The following is a 27,324-nucleotide window of genomic DNA, read 5'->3' as shown; positions in this document are numbered from 1 at the left end:
AGTCACCCATAGCGATATACGGAATAAATTGGGAAAATCATAGTGTTCAGTATCGGAGTCCACTGTAGCTACGCCGAAATTTGTAGAGTATGGGATTCAAATCTCTTAGGCCAGTTAAGGAACCAAGCAAACAAACAACCGTCACCACAAATGCCCAAAAAATGTTTGGTTGGACCTATTTGCATACAGACTCCATTGCCAAATAATATTTGTGCAAATTGGCCGAAATTAAGCGTTTGTTAGTCATTTGTGGTGATGGTTTTGGTTCCTTAACTGGCCTATGAGATTTGAATCCCATACTATACAAATTTCGGCGTACAATGGACTCCGATACTGAACACTCTGATTCTTCCAGTTTATTGGTTATATCGCTATAGGTGACTTTTCTGTGTTTTATAGCCAAATTCTTTAAAATTCTTTGCCCTCTGTGGGTGACTGAAATATTTCTGCTTTACCGACCCCTCTAAACCGTTGTAACAGGATGTTTCTCTTTAATTTTTTAGCTCAACCTTCGAACTGACGATTAAGATATACCATATTTTTTTGCTACTTTTCTTTGATACATATGGTAACATAAATATGGTAATAGAGCAGTAACAGAAGAGATTTGCTTAAGAGAAAGATTTTTACAAACACTCATATGAAAAAATTTCAATCCAAGATATGCGTCTTTTAAAAATTAACATATTTGTATAAATATTTTAATAAAAATAAACAAATTAAAAATACACATTAATATCGAACAATATTAACAACCACCACAGCAAATTTTACAAAAATTGAACATCTATCACTAATTTAACTAAAAAAACTAAACTTAAAAAAAGTCGAGTTCTTGCGCATTTTTAGCACATTCTATTACCATCTGTCAAGTTTTTACAATTAAAAACAAATTTACCATTTTTAACTTCTTAATTATGTAGCACGATTATTAAGTAATTATTATTTAACCTATTTAGCAGTTCCGTATCACTTTGAAGATACTTTTAAGGTGCTTCAAATTAGAAAAACTGCTTTTTCTAGGGCGAGTCTAATGAATTGAGCAGGGACTGTATATACAGAGTGAGTCATGAGGAACTGTACATACTCCTACCTCGTATAGAGGCTCCTATGGGGAATATCAAATGACCATTAGAAAGTGTCTGCTCCCCTTGTTTAATAATATACAGGGCGAGTTTCACATTTTGACAGAAATTTATATTCGTCATAATCTTTTAACGGTCAGATCGATGTTTCTCTTATTTTGGCCAATCGTTACACTATTACCACCTAATCAACTGATTTATTCAAACTAGAAAAAAATCAGGTCCGGCTTTAAAAAATTAGTTCGTTTGGGCCTTAGAAAAAATTTCACCCTGTATACGCTTTTTGAAAACTATAATATGAATTTTACAAATTAGATAAATAGGCAATTAAAATGGCATATTTATTTTTTCCCCACATGATTACTTAATTTTTTTATAAAAAAATCAAATTTGACTATAAATTAAAAGTTTGGTAAAGTAAACCACAGATTTAAAAAAATTAACTTTTATTACAAAAATTAATTTTTTTTAACAAATACTTGAATTATGTTACCACCCAATCAACTGATTTATTCAAACTAGAAAAAAACCAGGTCCGTCTTTAAAAAATTAGTTTGTTTGGGTCTTAGAAAAGTTCACCCTGTATACGCTTTTTGAAAACTCTAATATGAGTTTTACAAATTAGACAAATGGGCAATTAAAATGGCATATTTATTTTTTCCCCACATGATTACTTAATTTTTTATAAAAAAATCACATTTGACTATGAATAATAATTAAAAGTTTGGTAAAGTGAACCATAGATTTAAAAAAATTACTTTTATTACAAAAATTTATTTTTTTTGAACAGATATGAAAACCACCGAATATGGTATGTTACCACCCAATCAACTGATTTATTCAAACTAGAAGAAAATCAGGCCCGGATTTAAACAATTATTTCGTTTTGGTCTTAGAAAAATATCACCCTGTATACGCTTTTTGAAAACTCTAATATGAATTTTACAAATTAGACAAATAGTCAATTAAAATGGCATATTTATTTTTTCCTCACACGATTACTTAATTTTTTATTAAAAAATCAAATTTGTCACAATCTGAATTTTAACCTAGAAATGAAAAAAAAAAAGATGAAATCACGGTTTAACTCGCTACAACGTTCCATTAAAACATTTTTTTTCTGAAATTTTTACAGCACATATCTCTTACCATTGTGAAGACTATGACAATTGTTGTAGACTTTCAGTCTTCTTCTCGTAAAAGTTATGAATTTTTAAAAATAAAAGGTGCAGCTTCGTGAATTGCAAAGTTAAATCGCAAAAATTAAGTGAAAAAATTTAAAATCTATCTATTGGATCACGTCTATGTTAAACTATAGAGTCCCAAGAGATGAAGTGTTACGGGTAGTTTTAGACCTAGACGTGTTATAGAAAAAAAAAAAAAATGGTGAAACTTTTAATTTTAAGAAAAACGTTGTTTATTTTTTTTATTTTTATGGTAAAATTGCGATTTTGACAAATTTGATTTTTTTAATAAAAAATTAAGTAATCGTGTGGGGAAAAAATAAATATGCCATTTTAATTGCCTATTTGTCTAATTTGTAAAATTCATATTAGAGTTTTCAAAAAGCGTATACAGGGTGAAATTTTTTCTAAGACCCAAACGAATTAATTTTTTAAAGCCGGACCTGATTTTTTTCCAGTTTGAATAAATCAGTTGATTGGGTGGTAACGTAAATCAAATATTTGTTAAAAAAAATTAATTTTTGCAATAAAAGTTAATTTTTTTTTAAATCTATGGTTCACTTTACCAAATTTTTAATTCATAGTCAAATTTGATTTTTTTTATAAAAAATTAAGTAATCTTGTGGGGAAAAAACAGATATGTCATTTTAATTGCCTATTTGTCTTATTTGTAAAATTGATATTAGAGTTTTCAAAAAGCGTATACAGGGTGAAATTTTTTCTAAGACCCAAACCAACTAATTTTTTTAAGCCGGACCTGATTTTTTTCTAGTTTGAATAAATCAGTTGATTAGATGGTAATAGTGTAACGAACGACCAAAATAAGAGACACATCGATCTGACCGTTCAAAAATTATGACGAATATAAATTTCTGTCAAAATGCGAAACTCACCCTGTATATTATTAAACAATGGGAGCAGACACGTTTTAATGGTCATTTGTTATTCCCCATATGGGCCTCTATACTAGGTAGAAGTATGTACAGTTCCTCATGACTCACCCTGTATAGTAATAATCATGATAATAACTAAGAAAACAAACATACAAACAAGCATACATTTGGGAAATGTACCGATACAAAGGGTTGATAAATACAAATTCCTAGGAACCTGGATTTCAGAGAAAAACGATCAAACAACAGAAATAAGGACCAGGATAGAAATAGCAAGAAATGCGTTTGTAAAAATGAAAATAAGGTAGGTGTAGGTAATATGGCCCTGTACGGTAATATGGCCATCTAAAAAATTTCCTACTATCTTTATATTTATACGATAGAAATATTGATATTAGCATAGTAATACACATTTAGTGCCGAAATTGTTAAACAGATGGTGTCACATTCTGTATACGTCAGAACAGCACGTCATTGTTGTGAAAACTCGCCATTGTAAAAGGTGGTTATTAATTTCATAATTTTTAATAAAACCTTAACTGGTTCTAATAGGTAAGTTTTTATTATATTAATTGTATTTACGGGTTTCGTAAACCTTAAAAATTATGTACATGTTCTTATTTTATTGTATAATTATTTTTCGTAGACAAATATCAAAATACAGTGTTGAGTAATACGGCCAGATGAAAACTAGGGTTATATGGCCATGGCCATATTTATCTTCCAGTGGCCATATTACTCTTCAATAAATATTTTGCTTGCTGTATTGATCGATTTCGTTTGTTACAGAAATCAAAAATGCCCCAGTATCAGTGCAGGGGCCTACGAGGAAACTGGACCGAAGAAAATTTGGCAGCAGCTTTAAGAGCGGTGGTAAATGGTACCGCAGTTAACACAGCTAGTCGTACATATAGCATCCCAAGGCGGACACTTCGACGATATTTAGAGCAGGGAAAGCAAGTAAAGTCTTGTCTAGGGCGAAAAACTATACTTACAAATGCCAAAGAGCAGAATTAGTTCAACGCATTATCCGTCTTTCGCAAATTCAAATTGGATATCCACTTACTGCAAGGGTACTGTGTAAATGTGTATATCGGTTTACAGAACTCAATAAAATCCCAAATCCTTTCCAAGAACGAAAAGGAATAGCTGGCCGTTATTGGCTACGTGGTTTTATGAAGCGCAATCCTCAAATCAGACCTAAGAAAGCACAAAACTTAAATCCGGTTAGGGCACAAAAACTTAATTAATTCATTGTAAAAGATCATTTTACTAAACTGGAAGGTATTTTAAGAGAACTGGACATAATAGATAAGCCCGAACGGATATATAATGTAGACGAGAAAGGCTGCAGGTTAACACTTCACCACCAGCGGAAAGTTTTAGCACAAAAAGGTGCAAGAAGAGTACTTGTTGCAAACGAACATGGAGAAAGTGTTACCATTGTTTCGTGTGGTAATGCTCTTGGTACAGCAATCCCTCTAATGGTGCTTTTTAAGGGTAAACGTAGTAAGCGAAAATGGGTTGACTCACTTCCTCCAGGTGCTGTTGTTCAAATGACTACAAAAGGCAGCATGAATATTGAAACGTTCTCAGTTTGGCTTCAACACTTTTTAAAATTTAAGATTGCTGATGCATGTATTATCATATTTGATGGTGCAAGATGTCACTTGGATCACACTATTGTAGAAACTGCCGAAAGATACGAAATAACTCTATACTGTTTACCTAGTAATACTACTCACGAGCTCCAACCAATGGACAAAGCTGTATTTAGAGCCTTTGAATATTACTGGGAGGATGAAGTTATGAAATATTATTCTGTCCATAATGTTATTACTAAACAGAGATTTGGTGCAATTTTTTCGACTGTTTGGGACAAAGCAGTGACACCATAAAATCGGGGTTTTCTTCAACAGGAATTTATCCGTTCAACCCAGAAGCTATCCCAGAGGTAGCGTCTGCTCCTATCACATACCATCATACTATCACATACCAACATCAGGAAGATAAAGAGAATGTGACGTTGTCAGAAACTAACGTTGATAATAAAGCAGATGATTGTATCCCGTCAACTTCAGGCATGCAACAAAAAGATTACCGTTGTCATTCTACTTTGGGGTTACAACCGGAAAATAGCTCATGTATATAGTATAGCAGCTGCAATAGTAGCAGCAACTCCTGTCGTCCCTCTACTTCGGGTATTCAATGGAAAATCGCCCGAAAAAACCCTTTCCAGACTCTAGCATGACTCTAGCAGCGATGAAGTGATTGATTCAGAAGACGAGCAGAGTGATTTCTTAAACATCCAAAATACTTCATTCACAAGTATTCTCGAAACACCTGAAAATGCAGCAATCAAGAACACTAACAAGAAGCCTAGAAAACTAGCAATCAATATCCGAGCTCAAGTTGTTACTAAAGATTTATTCGGCAGCTGTATTAGAATAAGTGATTCAGAAAATATTGAAGCCAATACGCATACCATAAATGGTAAAAAAGTCTCATCAATGCTCCAAAAATTACCCAATCCAACAAAAAAATTTAAGGCATTGCCTGCTAAGAAAAGGGAACAAATAAACAAGAATCTTGGTTCTGCAAATTATGCAAGGAAGAAAGAATGATAGATATGAGACTATGTACCATATGTAGCAGTTATTTCCACGAAGAGTGCATGGGTCTCACATCTAAAGACAAAATTAATACATTCTTATGCCCTGGTTGTGAAAAATAAGATAATATTAAGTTTCTGTACAGTATTTTCAACATTTAATAAAACTGTTGATAATTCTGAAACTATTTTATTGTATTATGTGTAAAGTTTTATAATTTGATATAACAATTTACTTACTGTAAAGTGGCCATATTTCCGACACCATGTTGGTAATATAGCCAATGGTAGTATTTTTTTAATTACGTCATAAATATCGCATTTTTATCAATTTTGGAAAAATTATAAAATAAATCTATATATAGATAACCCATGTAACTATAATAACAGTTGCTTTTTAAAAAACTTATAATTGGCCACAAATACAGACAAAAGTTCTTAACGTGGCCATATTACCTGCACATACGTTAGTTCTCTGCAACAAAGACCTTAGCTTAGAACTGAGAGTAAGAGCTTTGAGATGCTACGTGTTCTCAATACTAAAATATGGACTTAAAAGCTGGACATTAAAGCAAGAACACATAAATAAGCTACAGTCATTTGAAATGTGGTGTTACAGAAGGATGCTTAGAATAGCATGGACACAGAGGAAAACGAACACGGAAGTATTGCGAGAAATGGGTAAAGAATGCGAAATAATAAACACAATAAAAATAAGAAAGTTACACTATCTGGGACACGTAATGAGGGGACCGCGATATGAAATGCTAAGACTGATAATACAGGGAAAGATAAGAGGCGGAAGGAGTATATGAAGAAGGAAAGTGTCATGGTTAAAGAATTTAAGGGACTGGTTTAGATGCAGTTCTATAGAACCTTTTAGAGCAGCGGTGGATAGAGTAAAGATAGTGATGATGATATCCAACCTCCGATTAGGAGACGGCACTTGAAGAAGAAGAAGAAGTCTCTAAAATTAATTCGTCTGTAACTTGTATAAATAAATTCGGTTAAAGGAACCGAGAGTATTATTTTAGCCGTAAGCACGCCACAATAATTGTCTTTGTTCCATGGAAAATCAAATTAAATTTTTCTTTTAAACAAATTGCTTGGCAATCTTCTCAAAATAAAATTTATACAGCACCTGGTAGCAATATTTCCAGTGAATTAGTTTTTAAGGAAACTTTGTTTTTAATAATTTTGTTTCCTATGAGGCGTTTTTGCCTCAATAATACGTATATAAATTGTATACTACCAAGAAATAATAAATTTAATGAGACACTTTAAAGATATACAAAAAATAATGTTTTATTGACTTATTAAGAATAATCCAAACCTTTGCCATCTGGTGTGCGTTACCCGAACTTCAGAAAAGGTTCCATTTTCCCTGTTTGAATTTGAGCTTTTTAGCGTTTGGTGTCTACTCCACTTCTAAACGGTTGTATGTCGCTTCCGTCAATATTTTTATTATTTATTTATTATGTAGTATTAAAAACTATTAAAACGATATAATCGTAATCATAAAGGCTTTATTCATCAATCTCAATAATAAATATAACAAATATTGTACATATTTAGCTGCTTTTTGTTGTAAGTTTAAAATAAATAGGATATTCTCAATCAAAGTAAATTTTTCATTCTTTACTAAAATATATAAAATATTCATTGTACTGGGATCATTCAAAAATAACTTTTTTAATATAAATATTTATAGTAGTGTGAAATATTACTAAAGAATACGTTTTAACGCTTGCGACCGACAGTGACAACAGGTTTACTTTTGATTTTTAAAGGGTTTTTGACAGTATACGCTTCCTATAAAAATATAATTTTACAAATAAAATAAGGAGAATATTTTAAAGAGATAATTAAGATAGATTTATATATTAGGGAATATTTAGTAGCCAGAAGTCGCTGTTTAGGTGTATCTATAATTTTTGAGATAAATATATCTGACAGGAACTGCATGCTGTAATTGTAGAGCCACTACTTTTCATGCATAAGGTATAGTTGGTAAATAAACTATATTTGGTATTGGATTACTCATTTGTACTTTTTTGACTAGACAAAAATGTTTAACCTATAAACTATTAATGAAATCGTAGCAGGCACCATTATAATAAGTGGCATAAGGTTTTAAGGACCACCAATTTTGCGTTGAAGATGCTGCTTGAAAGAATCATACTCAAAGTCAACATCAGACGAAAAACTAAAAAACAACAATATCTTTATACAGTATGGTGCAAATAAAAGGAATAAATTCGTTATTTCGTAAGACGGCGATTTTAAGAAAAAATGGTGAAACCGGTCGATTTTTATTTTTAAACAGGACATTCTTAAGGATACCTGTTTATTTTTGAACGTTGATGACGTCATTGCTAAAAATTTTAAGTGGAAAGGTGGGTGTTGTAATAGGTACATTATTTGAAAGGTCTATTAAATATGTACCTATTCAGTAATACCAATATTTACACTAATTATTGATTTGCCTATTGCCACAAATAATATTTAAATAGAATAGAAAAATAATGCATGACTTGTACACAATTCTGTATAAATCAAATCAGCAACAGGTTTATGTTCATGTTTGCCGTATTGATTTACAAATAATATTGATGAAATTTCAACAGATCTCTTAATAAAATGTATTAAGTATTGGTGTGGTATATTTATTGACACCCAAACATAAACTTTCTAAAGGCCGTCACAGGTAATGAAATGTAATGAAAAGTTAGTTACCATATCAACATCTACGTTGATACTTCGATATTTAAGCTTAATTAACTTTCTGTCAAGTGATTAATAGTATTCGGCAGTAGACGTATTTAAAAAGTCTTTGTATCCATCAACATGACGCTGACTTACACGCAAAGAATTGAAACTCTAATTGTGGGATAAAAGAAGAACGAACTATGTATCTTGTTTAATAATAAACTACCCCAACCGAGGATCAGTTTCACAATCCACTATAAGGAAAATTGAGAAGAAATTAAGAGAAAATAGTTAGGTCAAAGACCCCCTTAAGGTAGTCGAAAACTAATATCTGAAAACATACAACTAAATGTTCTGTGAGCCTTTCAAAATATAATCCCCATAACAGTTCTCTACAAAGTAAGTTTAGTACCTACAAGAAATTATAACAAGTAATGGAAACGGAATACTTGGGAATAAAATTGCTAAGCTACGAAAAAGTGGAAGAAGAAATACAAAAACAATTGTACACGGCGAACAGAGCAGCAGAATGTCACAACAACACAATCTGGAAAAACAAATATCTCACAACGAAAACGAAAACCAGGATATATTATAAATCAACAATAAGACTGACAATGACGTACGCAGTGGAAACAAGAGCAGATACGGCGAAAAAAAAAAGACTGCTGGAAAAAGCAGAAATGAAAGTATTACGAAAAATAACAAACCACACTCTAAAAGACAGAGTAAGGAGTGACGAAATACGAGCGAGATGTCGTATAGGAGAAATAAACATGTGGACCAAAAGAAAAAAGAAAAGAGAATGGAATGAACACATAGAAAGAATGACTGAAAATAGAATAGTACGAATAGCAAGAGAAAAATCTCCAAATGGAAGAAGATCATTGGGACTATCGAGGAAAAAATGGTCATACAACGTCAATTGAGGCTAAAAACTAAAGTAAAACAGACATTGAGCCTATTCATAAAGTAGGAAAAAGAAGACGAAGGAGAAGAAATTATGAATGATTATTTTGATAGATGAAATGAATTTTGTAAAATTATACTGTAACAAAATGTCAGAGATCCGATGTTTTTAAAAAAGGCTGTTTTTCTAATGAAGCTGCATTTTTGTACTCAACGGTCATGTCAGTCGTCAAACTTATCGCTACTGGGCTACGGACAATCCACACTGGATGCAAAAGTACCGTACCTACTCAATACCCAGAGAAAGTTCATGTTTCTGCGGGAATAATAGATAGTATGATTTTTGGACTATACTTTTTCGAAAAAAACCTTAACACATTCTCGATATTTAGAATTTCTTCAAAAATTCGTGCTCCCCGAATTAAACCGGTTGTTGCCAAACATACATGACTTATGGCTGAAGCAAGATGGTGTGCTTCAACACTATGCTGTTTTGGTGCGCAACTACTTAAAAAACGTCTTTTCAAATCGGTGGAAAAACAAAGAGTCACAATAGAATGGCCGCTTAGGTCACCTGATTTGACTCCCCTTGATTTATTTTTATGCGGATACTTGATACTCTACTAAGTAAACCACAAAATATTAATGATGTCAAAGAAGAGATACGTATTGAGGTTGCACAATTTATCATCCAGCCTTCTGCATCCAAAGTTGAACAGAGGCCTCCCCTAATTTCTTCCAATTTTGTCGGTCTTGGGCTTTCTGCAACCAATTCCCAGCAATCCTTTTGACGTCGTCTGTCCATCGTGTAGGTGGTCTACCTCTACTTCTTCTGTCTTCTCTTGGTATCCACACTGTAATTTTTTGGGTCCACCTCCCGTCCTTCATTCTGGCTACATGGCCCGCCCAATTCCACTTCAGCCATGCTACTCACTCTATGACATCTGTGACGCCTGTCCTTCTTCTGATTTCTTCGTTTCTGACCCTGTCTCTGAGAGTCAGTCCAAGTAGTGACCGTTCCATTCTTCTTTGGGCCACTCTAAGTTTCGTTGCTGTGGCCTGGGTTAACGATAATGTTTCAGCGCCGTAAGTCATGACTGGAAGCACACATTGGTTGAACGTCTTCCTTTTCAAATAATTTGGCAAGTTGCTCTTGAAGATGTCTGATAGAGCTCCATATGCGGCCCATGCTAAGGTAATCCTTCTCTGTAATTCAGCAGTTTGATTGTCCCTGGCAATTTGGATTTCATGCCCTAAGTATTTATATTTATGGACCAATGCTATTTCGTTGACGTCACCTTTTTGATTTTCGCTTGGCACAAATAACTCCGGAAATTCTAGAGAAGATTGGAGAAGAGTTCGCGGCACGTCTTTCTCATTATATTTTAGCTGAATGTAAACAATCTCAGCACTTAATTTATGTTTCTCTGTATTTAATGAATAACACGTCATAATTATTTATTGTAACAATAAAAATTTATTAATTTTTTAAACAAATACACACATCAATTTCGCAGATATATTGATATAGCTGAATAGGTATTTAAGAGACCTTTCGAATAATGTATTACAACACCCACATTTGCATTTAAAAATCTTAGCAATGACGTCATCACGCTTATATAGATGACGTTAAAATTAAAAAGGTAACGTTGGGTGTTAAAAAACAAAAATCTACGGGTTTCAGAATTTTTCCTTAAAGTCGCCGGTTTACGAAATAAGAAATTTATTCCTTTCATTTGCACCACGCCTTATATTTCTGTTGTATACATATTGTCACTGCGATTATAACACAAGCTTACAAAAACAATTCTTATCCAATCTCCTATTATCACCTAGATCATCCGCACACACGCATTAAGTTACTGAACGCTCGTGTGACCCTAAGAAAGACCAAAATAACACAAATTCTCTTTCCCAGCCTCACCGGAGCGTTCCTAAGTAAAAAAGCAAACTAGACTCACTAAATAACTCCAAATTGTTTATAAAAATTGAAGATTAGGCCTGATAGAGTTTTGATTAGGTACAATATTGCTCAGGTTTACATTGGAATGTATATGGAATGTTTTTCTGCCAATCTATTTGGCAAACATTTGATTTTTTTCTTATAGCTAAAGTTTTTTTGAAGGAATAAATATTTTAACGCATACTGATTACAGTACCTATATAATAATGTAATTATATTTCACTATAATATTATACTGTGATGTTATTATCTTCTTGTCAAATTCCACTGTAACATTTATATTACTTCGCAATGTACTGCAATATTTATATTTCTTGTAATATTTTTATGCAAGATGATATTATTATATTGTAATATGTCACTACAGTCTTCAAATTTCTCTACAATTTATAATTCTTGGCTAACTTGTGTAATATTTATATTTTTTCTGTGAGATTTCCCTACATTGTTGTTATTTATTGTAATATACCACTTTAGTTTTTAAATTTTACTGCAACATAAATATAAATTTCTTAGAATTTTTGTGTAATATTTATATTTTGTCAAAAAAATTCAATGAAATGTTACTATTTGATTGTAATATTTCAATATAGTTTTGAAATTTTACTACAGCATTAAAATTGTTTACATATTTTGTGTGAGTAGTAGTTGTTTAGATTTTACTACATAATGTGATTTATTGTAATATATATTTCACCAATTTTTTCAGATTTTATTAAAACATTTTTTATTAACTGTAATTTTCTGTAATATTTATATTTCGGCGTTCTGTATATTTATAGCTCTGTAATATTATTTCACTCGATTATATAAATTTCACTGCAGCAATAAAATTTCTCATGTCTTGTTATTATAATTTTTTGTAATATTGTGTAATGTTTTCTGCACTTTTGTATAATACTTATATTTAATTAAAATATTGCAAAGCAATATTACTATTTTATTGTACTACAATTTTGAAATTTTCCGTTTAGTCCATGTGGTAAGATCGCTCCCGTCTGGAAAAATTTCTGATTCGGTTTCTTTGTGGATTCCTATTCAAAAATGTCCCCTTTAAACAAATATGAAGTGTGCCGGGCGGAACTTTTGAGCAGAAAATGTTTAAACAATTTTTTTAAACAAATACAAAATATCACGTTTTTTTGCTGCATAGCATATATTTGTAAGTTTAGTAGGTCATTCTAAACAAAAAAGGTATCTTGTAAATTTTCTCAAAAATTGATAGTTATCGAGTTATAAGCGATTTAAAATCTGAAAAATGCGAAAATACGCATTTTCGAGGCTTAAAAACTCATATTTAAATTAGTATTTTTGAGATTGCCATATAATTAGATTGAAGTTTAAACATTGAGCTGCAAAATTCTGAAGAGTGATCGCGTCTAACCTTAATCTAAATTGTTGTTTTTTAATTGTTAAATATGCATGTCCATCCGATTTTTTTGCCGGTGTGGCGCGCTCTATTCCAAAAATCTCCTATTTTCCTCCGAAAAATATTTTTTTTGTAAATTCTTTGGGGCATTCTAAATAAAAAAAGTTTCTTGAGATTTTTCCCAAAAGCTAATAGTTTTAAAGTTATAAGCGATTTAAAAACCGAAAATACGTTTTTTTGTCATTTTTCGGATTTTAAATCGCTTATAACTTAAAACTATTAACTTTTTGGAAAAATGTTAAGAAACTTATTTTATTTAGAATATCCCAAAGAATCTGGAAAACATTTTTTCGGAGGAAAATAGGAGATTTTTGAAATAGAGCGCGCCGCACCGGCAAAAAAATCAGATAAACATGCATATTTAACAATTAAAAAACAACGGTATAAATTAAAGTTAGACGCGATCAATCTTCAGAATCTTGAAGCTGAATGTTTGGCCTTCAAATTAAGTATCTGGCAACCTCAAAAATACCAATTGAAATATGAGTTTTTAAGCCTCGAAAATGCGTATTTTCGCATTTTTCAGGTTTTAAATCGCTTATAACTCGAAAACTGTCAATTTTTGAGAAAAATTACAAGATACCTTTCTTGTTTAGAATGACCCAAAAAATCTCAAAATATATATTTCAGAGCAAAAAAACGTGATCTTTTGTATTTGTTTAAAAAAATTGTTTAAACAATCTCTGCCCAAAAATTCCGCCCGGCACCCTTCAGATTTGTTTAAAGGGGACATTTTTGAATAAGAATCCACAAAGGAACCGAATCAGAATTTTTTTCAGACGGGAGCGGTCTCAGCACATGGACTAGTTAAGATTTAAATATCATGGCATTTGTAAGAAGTAATATTTATAATATAATATAATTTAAATATAGTATGTTAATCCAATATTAACATTTCATTAAATGTATCAACTGCATTTAGATTTTACTTCATACCTAAGTTCAATGGAATAAGTATTATATGTTATTATATTTCACCAACCTTTTTAAAGTGCACAGCAACATTTAAATGTCTTACAAACTTTCTGTAATATTAAGTTTATTTTAAGTGTGAACATTCAATGAAACATTGTTATTTGACTAAAACATTTATACTTCTTATAGCAAATTTGTGTAATATTTAAATTTCATTTTACTGTATTTAAATACAATATTACTTTCATTTCATTGTAATATTTCACTAGTTTTTGAAATTGTTCTTTAATTCTGAAATACCATAGCCTTTTGAAATAATACTTCTGTTAGTGTAAAATTTTAGTCAAATGTTCTATTATTTAATTGGAGTAGGTATTTCGCTATTGTTTTGAACTTTCATTGCCACATTTAAATTATTTTTCTGCCGGATTTTAATGCAAGATTATTATTTCATTATGTTTCACTATAGTTTATAGATTATACTGCAACGTTTAACTGTTACTGGCAGTGATTTTCTATATCTATATTTTAATGCAAATTTTTAATGGAATATTATTGTTTTTTTCAATTCTGTAAAATAATAATATTTCATATTTTTTCATATTTTAACATATTTCAATAACATCGTATTACTTCGGAATGGAACGTTTCATCGCCGCCGGTTCATCGTTGCCGTTTGGATGGCGCCGATTCATCGCCAGTCCATTTCATCGCCGTCCGTTTAATCGCCAGTTAGTCAGTTGATTTTGTATTATGGGAGATAACACGACACGACGTTAAATTTAGTTTAAAACTTATGATGACAATTAAAAAGATACAAAATAATACTATATTTACTGTTCTATTTCTACTTCCCCTAAATTTGATACTGAATAGAACTAAATTTGTAGTGTTAAATGGCCTTTATAGAAATATATATGTTCAAATTTATGTAGTGTTAGGTTGGGTTAGGTTAGGTTAGGTCATTTCCTAGAATTCCTAATTATTATTTAAAATAAATAATAAATGTAACTGGTCGGAAATTCGGAAATATATAAATCAGTTAGCGATTAACTGACTGGCGATGAATAGGCCGGCGATGAATCGGCCAGCGATGAATCGGCCAGCGATGAATCGGCCGGCGATGAACTGGCGGCATCGAAAGGGCGGCGATGAACTGGCGGCGATGAAACGTCCTAGACCCTATTATTTATACAGTTTCTTATTTATTTTATGTAATATTTATATTTTACTATACAATTCCAATCCAATATTATGGATTTATTTTAGTATTTCAACAGTCTTTAAATTTCACTGCAACCTTTATATTTTTTAGCAACTGCGTGCAATCTTTATATTGTAGTGCAAACTTTCAATGCTATAATATTACATACTTTATTACATCATTGGACTCTATATATTTTTCATGTTTCGCTGAAAAAATGTATAATTTATCGAATTATTTTAATTGAATGCTATTATTTAATTGTAATATTTCACTGTACATTTTTTAAATTTCACTGCAGCATTAGGTAGATATTGCCTAATTTCCTTAGCAAGGTTGTATAATACTTATATTTTAGTCGAATATTTACACAATTTTAACATTATTAGAATTTCACTGGAATTTTTATAAAATGTGTTAAACTATTTTACTTGTTTTCTTAATACAACAGGTTTTTGTGGGATTTTAAAAGTTTTCAGCTGATTTCAATTCCTTAAATTAAAGTCTTAGAACATTTGTACAGAAGAGAAATATTTTGTGTAAAAATATCGTTGGAGTAATGTTGCTTTCACAATAATAATTGCTGTTTGATTTTACGCCAACTAATGAGAAATAAATTACTAAATTACTCAGTCAGAGAATAAACACTGTCACAGTTGAAAGATCAGATAACTGGATTTCAAGGTTATATTAAAAAAACAAGAAAAGGCTATTTTTTTAATCAATTAATAGTCACACACAGAATATTTTATCTTCTTTTTTGGTGTATACATTGCTGTAAAGTTATTAGAGAGTAAGTCGTGTTGTATATATGAAAAATTGTTCGTAAAAGGGGTAAATGTATAAATCTAAATAAATATCAGCCTAAGAATAATTTATATAGTGAACCGTTTTGTAATATTACAAAACTGGTGAAATATTACAAAACGTAGTAAAATATGAATATATACTACACAGAAAACGACTTTGATTTCACAACAATCCCAAGATTTATTCTTACTTCACTATTTTTGAGTGAAACACTAATATTTACTCCTCCAAAAAAATGTATCAGACGTAACAAGCGTCCACTAAATAGTAAACAATTTTGATATTGTGGTTTGGTCCACCGTTTGAGGTATAAGGTACGTCAATGGCAATTATTTTTCGAAATCATTGAATCGGAGCAAACATTGGATCCTGCGGCAATTTAGTATACAACTTTAGAATGTAAGTAGTTAGATATGTCGCAGGAAAAAGCCAGTTCGACCTAGTTTGGGAAACTACAAAACTTTAATCTTAATTGAAGAGCTAATAACACGTTTCTTTAAAGAGACGTTTTGTATGTGAAGTCACGAAAAACTCGAGGATTTCCATCTTGGAAGTTTACAAAGCGTGTCAACAATGCAAGAAAGTTTTTTTTCTATATAGATATTTAAAAAATATACTGCTGGATACATACTACTACCTTCTATAGTGGTACATTTTCAGAAAATATTGTTTTGTAATAACCACTACTTAAAAATCACGAAATTTCACTTTACAATTGAACGAAACAGGCATAAAGGTACACTGGGGTGCAAAATTAACCGGACACCTTAAAAATAGGTCATTTTTAATGTCTCGAATTTCCTAAACCTGTTGTCCGATTTAAGTGATTTTTTTAATATATTATAGCCTTATTCTTTTGCAATATCGCTGTAATAGTATTGTTGCTAAACAGTTAAATTTCCATTGAAAACCGGGTATACCAGTCAAACTGTGTATTTTTATAAAAGTTCGCATTACCCTGTGGAACATTCTAGCACTTATAAAATACTGAATTTAAATTACAACTATAGCCTCATGTTTTCTCAACATTTTGTTTTTTGATTTATTTGCTTACATTGGTCCATAAAAAAGTTAGGTACAGCCGGTTCCTAAAAAAACTGATACGACTCTTAGTAAGATTTGATCATGTTGAGCAGTGTATTTGATTGATCTGACATTATATTTATTATGACAGACAAATAATAAAATAAACAAACAACAAACAACTGATTACATATTATGTTAATTCATAAATTGTACTAATTATTAAGGTCTAAATGTTTATATTATTTTGAATTCCTGTATTTTATAAAGAGTATATAAATGATAGTTTTTACATCAAATAGATCACATAATTATTGTAAACGTGGATTATACAACAAAACAAATTAGTATTAAATTCAGCCCTGTAATTTATTAAAATAAATATAGAAGTTTTCAGGGACTTTCAGCCCACGGTAATAATGTAGTCTTTCATTCTGAGTTTAAATTTTTCAAAAATATTTATTAGTTTTCTCAGGATTCGAAAAAAATGAATAGAATTAAAATACATTGAGAATTTTGACATGCGTCACAATGTTGCCTTAACTCAATGTAAAATTCTAAACTGTTAAATTCCAGCTTCCCTAATTATTTGACATCAAAAGACATTAGAAACTATTTGTAGAGGATTGAAATCTGTATTGAAAACAACTGTTAAAATTGGTCTACGTAATTAAACATAATCCAAAATTTATACATTTCAGTTTTCAGCCCAAACTTAGGCCACACACAATGTAATAATGTTCACATTTTTGAACTGTCAATATTTTTATTTTATCATCTATTGTTTAAAAACAATACAGTTGATAAGATACCCTCAGTTGCGGAGAAGTATTAATAATAAAGATTAATAATAAAGTCTAATAACCGTGGAACAGAATAAGCTATCTGACAAATTTTAAGATTTGGCAGTGACATTGACAGAATGTAAATATTAAGTAGGTATTTATCTTTCAAAATACACTGCTCTATTTTCTACAAAATACGCTTCAAGAGTCGCATCAGTTTTTTTTGGAACCAGGTGTACTTTAACAACTAGTCATGCTTTTCATCAGTACAGGGTGTTTTAAATAAGTACGGCCAACTTTAAGGGGAAATTCTGCATAAAAAATAATGAAAGTTTACTTTATAAACGGTATGTCCGAAAATGCTTCGTTTCCGAGATAGGGGGTGTTGAAATTTTTATTACAAAATGACGATTTATTTATTCATTTAAAACCTTATTCTTTAAGTAAAGATATGCAAATGAAATTTGGTCAGTTTCAAGACGTAGTTACTGCACATTTTCACATACAATTAAGCATATAATATTCACCATTGGCGCGCATACGGGTAATATAACCGCTCATAATATGAGCCGTATGCGCGCCAATAGTGAATATTAAATTCTTACTTGTATGTCAAAAAATGTACAATAACTACGTCTTAAAACCCACCAAATTTCATTTGCATATCCCAAACGGTTTTAAAGCAATAAAGAAATCGTCAGTTTGTAAGAAAAATTTCAACACCCTCTATCTCAGAAACGAAGCATTTGCGGACATATGCATTTGCGGAAGAAGCATTTGCGGAATATTCACCATTGGCGCGCATACGGGTAATATAACCGCTCATAATATGACCCGTATGCGCGCCAATAGTGAATATTAAATTCTTACTTGTATGTCAAAAAATGTACAATAACTACGTCTTAAAACCCACCAAATTTCATTTGCATATCCCAAACGGTTTTAAAGCAATAAAGAAATCGTCAGTTTGTAAGAAAAATTTCAACACCCTCTATCTCAGAAACGAAGCATTTGCGGACATAGATTTATAAAGCAAACTGTCATTATTTTTTCGTGCATAATTACCCCTTAAAGTTTTCCACACTTATTTAAAAACACCCTGCTTTCATGAAAAACATGGATAATAATTGTTAGAGTACCTAACTTTTTTATGGTCCAACATAAACGAATGAATAAAAAAACAGAAGGTTGAGAAAACATGAATCTCTAGTTTGGTTTTAATTTCAGGATTTTATTAATGCTAGAATATTCCACAGGGTGATGCGAAGTTTGAGAAAAAAACACAGTGTCATTGGTACACCCGGTATACAATGAACATTTACCCGTTTAGTAACAATAGGATCACAGCGATATTGTTAACGAGTAAGGCTATAACATATTAAAAAATCACTTAAATCGGACATCAGGTTTAGGAAATTCGAGACATCAAAAATGACCCATTTTTAAGGTGTCAGGTTAATTTTGCACCCCAGTGTAGTTTGCATCGAATCCCATAGATAGCGTTGTACCACGAGCATATTTCCCTCCACTTCTCTCGATCGACGGCACTAATGGCACATATTTAGTATGCCGTTGACTTTCGGTGTGTTTGTGTTGCTTGTACATGGAACCGGCACATTTTAATAAAACTAAAGTTATGCCACTTTAAAATTTTTTAGTCTATACCAGCACATTAACAGTTGTGCCAGTATGGAATTAATTTTTTGGAAAAAACATATTATTTATGTCACTAAAATATAGGGTTGTGTCGGTATAAAATTTACTTTTTCTTATATTTTACTTAGAATATAAGAAGAAGAAGAATGTAAAAAGGAAACAGGAAAAAGGAGAGCCTAACCTTCTCAGTGGATAAAAACCGAATTAAACACCTACGAAACTCTGGACAATCTTATCAAAAATGTACAACGGGAAGATAGACGTTCCAGTCAGATCAGATAAAGAGCCGTTTGACATCACAACATGCCGGCAAATATGTACCAGAAATTCACAGAAAAAAAGACTAGCGTTTTTTAAGTTATACTGGGATTTAGGAGACATTTGCAAGCAGCGAAACTACATAATGGCATTGATCGAACAGGTTAACGTAGCAAAGGGTGGTGGAAGAACCAATAACAATGCTTTTTATTTTTTTAAGTAATGTACAAAAGTAAGTGTGCAAAGCTTTTTTCACTTCGACTTTAGGTATAATTCTAGGTCTTTAGGCACATAAGTCTTTAAGTTAAGTGATATTTCAATACTGAAACTCGAAAAGGATAACCCTAGCACTTTCCTATAAAACTTCCTTTACAGAATCTTATTTTAAAACCGTCAAATTATTCAAAGAAATACGAACTAGAAATCCCAACAAAATATTCTCTTTTAAAGATATTGGAATTAATAGGGTCTATCAGAATACAATTCCAATTGCCAGAAAAAAGTATAAAGTTTTCATCTATCTTATTCGATCCAATGCAATTATTAAAAGCCACAGTAAATTTTACATCAACTTACATTCCACCTTTTTATTCTTGTAAAGGTTTTTCTGTAACTCATAATCATTTTACGATTGATTTTTAGTTATTAGTAAGAAAACTATTGTTGTGCTCATATAGTATATTTTTAATGCGAATAAAACATGATTAAAAATTAAAAAATAACAACGTTTATTTTATGAACCCTTTGTGTCTCTACTTACGACCACCTTTGCCAAAAACACTATAAAAATTGAATTCAAAACTGGCATATTCATATCAAACTTCTCGAAATTTATGCAATGTCTAACCCTTCATTGTCAAATAGTTGGTCTCTTCTGTCGACCTCTTATCCATAAATTTTAATTTTGAATGGTATTTATGATGTCATGAAACTTCATGGTCAATTATCTCATAAGTTCATTTTCGCGGTTGTGCCACTATAGAAACTCAGTGAGCGATATGTGTTATCTAGCTTATTTCTAAGATTAAACTAGGTATACAATTTTAAATATTCTTTGACAACAGAAAATACTTTTCGTCCCCATGCTAGGCGACGAGAAGTCTAAAGGCGGGTATGCATATGCGCTCCGCTCGGTGTGAGAGCCGCTCGCGCGCAGCATGTTTGTTAGATTAGTACGTGTTTTCAAGTGGCACACAAACGGCTCGCACACGGCGCACTACGATCTAACTTCTGTCGGCTTTTCAACAAATGCTTTGATGGTTCGCAATACGTATTTGGACGGGTTTGCGAGTGGTTTGTTGGTTTTGGGGCACCTGAGTTGAATATTTGTTAGTAATGGAGTGATCGGAAGGAAATATCAAACTTATTGATGTTTACCGTGGAAAATCATTATTGTGGAATCCTCAACAAAGGACCATTTAGAAAAACAACTTAAAGCCGATATCTGAAGGGAAATAGAAGCTAACATAGAAAATATACATGCGGACCAATGTAAAAAAGGTAATTTCATTGTTGTCTTCTTATCGGCGTGAGAAATACAAAATTAGATTTACCATTTTATTTGGGCATAAGCCACAATTCGAGTTTGAAATCAAGCTTACTTGACGTTTCGACTTTCACTTTGGAAATCGTTATCAATATTAGAAAAACATTCATAAATTAGAAATTTAACTTTGTTTCTGATCAAGCAACGCAGTTGGAAAAAGCAGATATATTACGACTGAAACAATCCCTTAAAATTCGAGAATTTTTATGATTTTGACAAGGTAAATATTTGGTCTTAGGCCGCACCTACATTGGATCCGTTATTCTCCGATCCGATCAGATCAGATCAGATCAGATCTGATCCGATCCGATAGGCGGCACCTACATAGGGCTTTTCATTCACAGTCATTTTTTTCGAGCTTCTGCCATATGTCGTACCTTCCGTGTATATTAATATTATACACAGATTATACCGAGCTTCTGTTATATGTCGTACCTTCCGTGTATATTAATATTATACACAGATTATACAACATATGACAGAAGCTCGAAACAAATGACAATCGATGAATAGCCCTATAGGGCTATTCATCGATTGTCATTTGTTTCGAGCTTCTGTCATATGTTGTATAATCCGTGTATACTATTAATATACACGGATTATATGAAATATGACAGAAGCTCGAAACAAATGACTGTGAATGAAATGCCCTATTGGATTTGTATTTCTCCGATCAGATCAGATCCGATATAGACCGATTTTCCGGCGAGGGTGCCTACATTGGTTCCGTTAACTTCCGACCACCGACCACCGACAATGAGTTCCGATGAAGATGTGTTAAGGAGATGATGATATTAAATATATTTAAACATGTTAGCTTGCAACCCCCAACTTGCAACCAACTTGCAACCAGCTTGCAAATAACTTACGACCAACTTGCAACCAACTTACAACTTGCAACCAACTTGCAACTCCACTTGCAACCAATCGGAATCAAACCAAACACTTCTCGATGAGAATAGGAGAAGCTACTCCCGACGTCGCGTCGGCCGATATCGGATCTGATCTGATCGGAGAAAAACGGATCCAATGTAGGCACCCACATTTAATACTAATTATCTACAATTACTAAAGGTTCGTTAGTTTCCTCTGGATTGCGGAAGGTTCGTCAAAATGAAAAATTTTAACGAACATTAACCGCGCCACAAACTGGGGCGCTCACACGGCGCGGAGTTCGCGGCGCGGATATCTATCTCTGCCTTAAAGGAGCAAACTGACTTGAACATTTTTCTCCGAAGGAACCGAACGAGCAGAGTGCACTGTAACAAATTGCTGTAGTCAGTACCTACGTATTCGCGATCAAAATTCTTCTGGAGAATGTTTCGGAGGAGTGTCAGTAACCGTTGAAAGATCAAAAACGCGCATTTGTTCGCTTAAAAAAGAACTTTGATTAGTTTTGCACTTAAAAAAATGGAATGGAACAGAGACAAACGTTTAGATCTGATTGATTTATATGAACGCTCGCCTGTGTTATGGAATCCTAAACACGGGCAATACTACAAATAAAATAAAAAAATGACGCATGGAAATTTATAGCTGAAGAAGTAGGATGTATTTCCTAAGAACCCAAGAAAATATTGATAGTTTGCCATTTTTCCAGAAAAAAGGGAAAAAGTACCAAATCGATAGGTACAGGAAAAGGTAGTTTTTTTTTTAAATTCTCACCAACACTAAACATAATTGTTTATTTTTTTACGAAGGAAAGGAATAAGTGTGTCTAAATGGTTTGCTTTTTCCCCTATGGCATTCCTTTTAGATAGAGATGAACCGAGAACAACTATAGAGTTGTTTTATTACGACTTAAAAATAATGTCTGTATCCAAATGTCTTTCGAATGTATTTTTAAATTTGTCAGTACGCACCGTAAAAGGTAGTCCATATTTAAATACATACTGATGCATATATGTTATCTACCTTATATTTGAGAGTAAACTATACAATTTGAAAGATTCGTTTATTACAAAAAAGCGTTTTACACGATATGACGTTAATTTTTGACTTACATTTCGATATCATTGTCTTGTTTTCGATATAACGTGTTTTTTAATTGCCACGGACGTACCATACAATCCGTATAAACCCAAGCTGTCATTTGAAAATATTCTCTATAATAATAGTATTAATCTGTCTAGAATATTTCTTAGTTCAACTAGTATACAAACTATTAAATAGAAGATCACTATACAAGACACGACAGAATTTATTATTGTATGCTAGGTCTGGTCCTCATGGGGGGGTCGTTGCTCTTCGCTGGTGCAGTTCCAGGATAGCCGCTTGTGGATGCTGGCATCTCTATTGTCGTTTTTCTACAAACACATAAAAGGTCAAGCATAAAAGACAACGAAATTTTTTATAACTATTAGATTCATTGGACTTTTTATATTAAGAGAGTAGACGCAAAATTTCGGGCCAATTCTTTTTAATGCATTCATTTTTTTTTCGAATCCTGAGAAAACTAATACAACTTTGTCTTAATTCTAAGGGAGTTTCGACCACCGGTAATAATGTAATCTTTCATTCTGCGTTTAAATTTTTCAAAAATTTTTATTAGTTTTTTCAGGGTTCGAATAAAATAAATGCATTAAAAACGCGCTAGCCGGAAATTTTGCGGCTACGCTTTTAAAATAATTAACATATAATATCGCTTTGATTTGCCAAATAGTAATCACTTTTAATATGTGGTCTCATTAGATCAAAAACACAAAAATGAACAAAAAAATCTAATAAGACACAAACAAACTTTTGGTTATCTTCCGTTAGAATTCTTCGAAATTTCGAAAGATGACCATCAATTTTATTTTCGACATATTATTTCCCACTGTACACTGAATCATTGTGCTTGTCGAGATCATTGGCTAGGGAATCATTTCACCAAGAAATTAGTATGCTGTATGGAGAATGTGATATAACTTGTTGTATAGGATATTCGAGAAAGTATTGGGAAGACTAAGACCCGTAGGGGATTATAAAGCCAGACTGATGATGATCGTTTATTTCAATAGTGACACAACGTTGTGGCTCCTCCTTATTCTGGGTGTGTCTATCCTTGACGAATGTTGACGATCATCATGCCAATCTTATCTTGCCTGTAGCGACGCGGAAAAGCTACACAAAGTTGTTGAACCATGTTCTGAGATTCTTTAACCAAGATAATCTTCTTTTTCCTGGACCCCGTTTTCCAAATAATATTTTCCTAGCAGGATGGTTTATAGGACAGAATATCTGGATTTATTTCCCATAATGTGTGCGACCTACCGTAGGTTAGGTTAGGTAACTGTGACCTGATTTCATGGTGGTCAGTACATCATGGTTCCTCTTCAATCTTCTCGCTCGCTACTCAATTGTGACTCGGTCAGTCAACGGGATCTTAAGTATTCTTCGATATAGCCACATATCAAATAATGCTTCCAATTTTCTGCACACATATTTGTTAAACAAATAGCAAATACAGAAAGATCCATGGAAAGACAAATGCTGGACATTAACTATCAGACAGGAAAAGAAACGAATGGATCCGTAACAAAAAAAAAGTGAAAGATGTCTCAACCAAAGTAGCAAAGCTTAAATGGAAGTTTGCCGGACACACTCTGAGGCTGATGAAAGATAGACTAAGACAATTATACATTGGGGACAGTGGAACCACAGACGAAAAGAGGGAAAGTCAAAAATGCGATGGTCAGATGACCTGAAGAAACACGCCGGTCAAAATGGATGCAAATTGTCCAAGATAGAAAGCCATGGAAGAGAGAGGTTGTGGTTCTTGATGAAGACGTTCATCCAGTGGAAGGTGGATCTAGCTTTTCCGATGCGCGCTCTTATCTCATGCCTGTTGGGCAATTCTTTACTTATTATGGTGCCGAGGTCGTTGTAGTATACGTCACCCTTTCTACTTAAGTTTGGTTGCGTTAGATTTGACCTGTTATCTTTTTCTATTATATCTGTCGCTGTCATCATCATCATCATGCAACCTCTTCTGTCCGCTGCTGGACATAGGTATCTCCCATTTTTTGCCTCTCTTCACGGTTCTGTGTGTCTTGTTGTCAGTTCTTGGATACACGTTTAACCCGCCAGTGGTCGCTATATGAGATTTTCTCTCACGGTTGCAGAAAATTGCGCACAACTTTTTTTCTGGGAAATTATACACGCTGTAGTTCCTTCTAGTCTCCTAACTATCCTCCCTCGACAATCTAAGGGACTCGTCCGCTCAGATAGTGACTCAGTTTACTTAGTATTACCATATTGTTGAGTCAGTGCGCTTCATGTGAGAGATTCTCTCATCAAGCGACCACTTCTTCTTCTTCAGGTGCCATCTCCGCTACGGAGGTTGGCAATCATCATAGCTATTTTAATTTTTGAGGCAGTAGCTCTAAATAGTTGTTTCGAGCTGCATCCAAACTACTCTCTCAGGTTCTTCAACCATGAAATTCGTCTTCTTCCGATGCTTCTTCTGCCATCTATCTTTCCCTGCATTATGAGTCGTAGGATGCCATACTTCTCGCCCCGCATCACATGTCCGAGATACTGTAGCTTCTTTTCTTTAATTGTAAGTTCAACTTCCTTTTCTTTACCTATTCTTCTCAGTACTTCATTGTTTGTAACTCTATCTACCCAGGAAACCCTCATAATTTTTCTATAGGTCCACATTTCAAAGGCGTTAAGTCGTCTCATTGTCTCTACATTTAACGTCCATGATTCCACTCCATAGTATAGAACACTGTAGACGTAACATTTTGTTAGGCGTACTTTAAGAGCTAATGTTAAATCTTTGCTACATAGGACCTTTTTCATTTTTATAAAATTAGAACGTGCTTTTTCGATTCTGACTTTTATTTCTGCAGTGTAGTCGTTATTTTCTGTTATAAGTGTTCCTAGGTAAGTGTACTTTTTTACTCTTTCGATCTGCTGGCCCTCTACTATCAATATTTCGTTAGTATTATGGTTGTTTTTACTAATTTTCATAAACTTCGTCTTTTTGATATTGAGAGAGAGTCCGTACTCCCTACTACACCTTACTATTTTACTCATGAGTCTTTGCAGGTGTTGTAAACTATCGGCTATTATTACTGTATCATCTGCATATCTGATGTTGTTAACTAAGACTCCATTTACTCTTATGCCGACTGTTTCATCTTCCAGAGTTTCTCGCATTACCTCTTCAGAATAAGCGTTAAATAATAGAGGTGATAGTATGCAGCCTTGCCTGACTCCTCTCTTTATTTCCATTTCTTCAGATGTTTCTTTTTCAATTCTTACTATTGCTCGCTGATTGTAATAGAGGTGTGTTATTAGTCTTAAATCTCTTTCATCTAGATTTTTACTTTTTTAGGATTTCCATGAGTTGATCATGTTTTACTTTATCAAACGCCTTATTGTAGTCTATAAAACAGACGTAAAGAGGATGGTTAACATCCAAACATCTCTGTGTCAGCACGTTGAAGGAGAATAATGCCTCTCTGGTACCCATGCCATTGCGGAACCCATATTGAGTGTCACTAATATCCAGCTCCAGTTTAGAGTGTATTCTGGCGTGGATAATTTTCAATAGAATTTTCAAGGTATGTGACATTAAGCTTATGGTTCGGTAGTCACTGCATTCTTTTGCATTCACCTTCTTTGGCAAACACACAAAGGCTGATGTCAACATTTCTCTAGGGATGATTCCTGTAGTATAGATAGCGTTGAACAGTTCTACTATTATGTCCAGGTTTTTCTCGTTGACCAACTTTATCAGCTCGCTAGGCAATTCATCTGGACCAGCAGATTTATTGGTTTTCATAGAGTTTATTGCCTGACTAACCTCTGCTTTGGTTATCTCTGGGCCTACATCTCCCGTTTGGCTATCTACGGATGTACTAGCTTCTCTCTGGTCATGAAATAGTTCCTCGATATACTCTTTCCATCGTCGTAATTTTCGTTTTGTCTCCATTATAATATTTCCATTTTTGTCGAGCAATATATTTGAGGTTCTTCTATTTCCTATTCCGGCTAGTTCTTTGACTTTTTTATGTAGGTTGAAGTTGTCATATGTGTTTTGCAGTTCTTCTATTTCTTTACATTTTTCAGAGAAGTAGGTTTCTTTAGCCTCCCTAATTTTTCTTCTTATTTGGTTTTGAAGCTGTTTATAGCGGGTCTTATTAATGGTTTTGTTTTTTCTTCTTTCATTCATCAACTCTAGAATTTCCTCCGTCATCCATTCTTCTTTCTTACATTTGGTTGTAGTAAGTACTTTCTTACTTGGTTCTAATATAGAGGTTTTGAAGAATTGCCACTGCTGTTCTACGTTGCAATTATTTCCTGGGTTTCTGTCTAGATTTGTGTTGATTTCGTGTTTCAGATTTTCT

General features: G+C 32.7%; 1 protein-coding gene across 1 annotated transcript in view; it reads right to left on the bottom strand.

Annotated features, from left to right (window-relative positions):
- Positions 1-7,282: 7,282 nt before the first annotated feature.
- Positions 7,283-27,324, bottom strand: part of LOC114334762 (pleckstrin homology domain-containing family G member 5) — a 1,826,648-nt gene continuing 1,806,606 nt past the window's right edge. Inside the window, exon 22 of the mRNA XM_050649705.1 lies at positions 7,283-23,289. Coding sequence (XP_050505662.1) covers positions 23,197-23,289 — 93 coding nt within the window. The 3' untranslated portion in view covers positions 7,283-23,196. The remainder of the gene's footprint in view (positions 23,290-27,324) is intronic.

Source organism: Diabrotica virgifera, chromosome 4 (assembly GCF_917563875.1).
Source record: "Diabrotica virgifera virgifera chromosome 4, PGI_DIABVI_V3a".
NCBI classification, from domain to species: domain Eukaryota; kingdom Metazoa; phylum Arthropoda; class Insecta; order Coleoptera; family Chrysomelidae; genus Diabrotica; species Diabrotica virgifera.
Note: the sequence above shows the minus strand (reverse complement) of the source record. Positions and strands in the feature narration are given on the sequence as shown.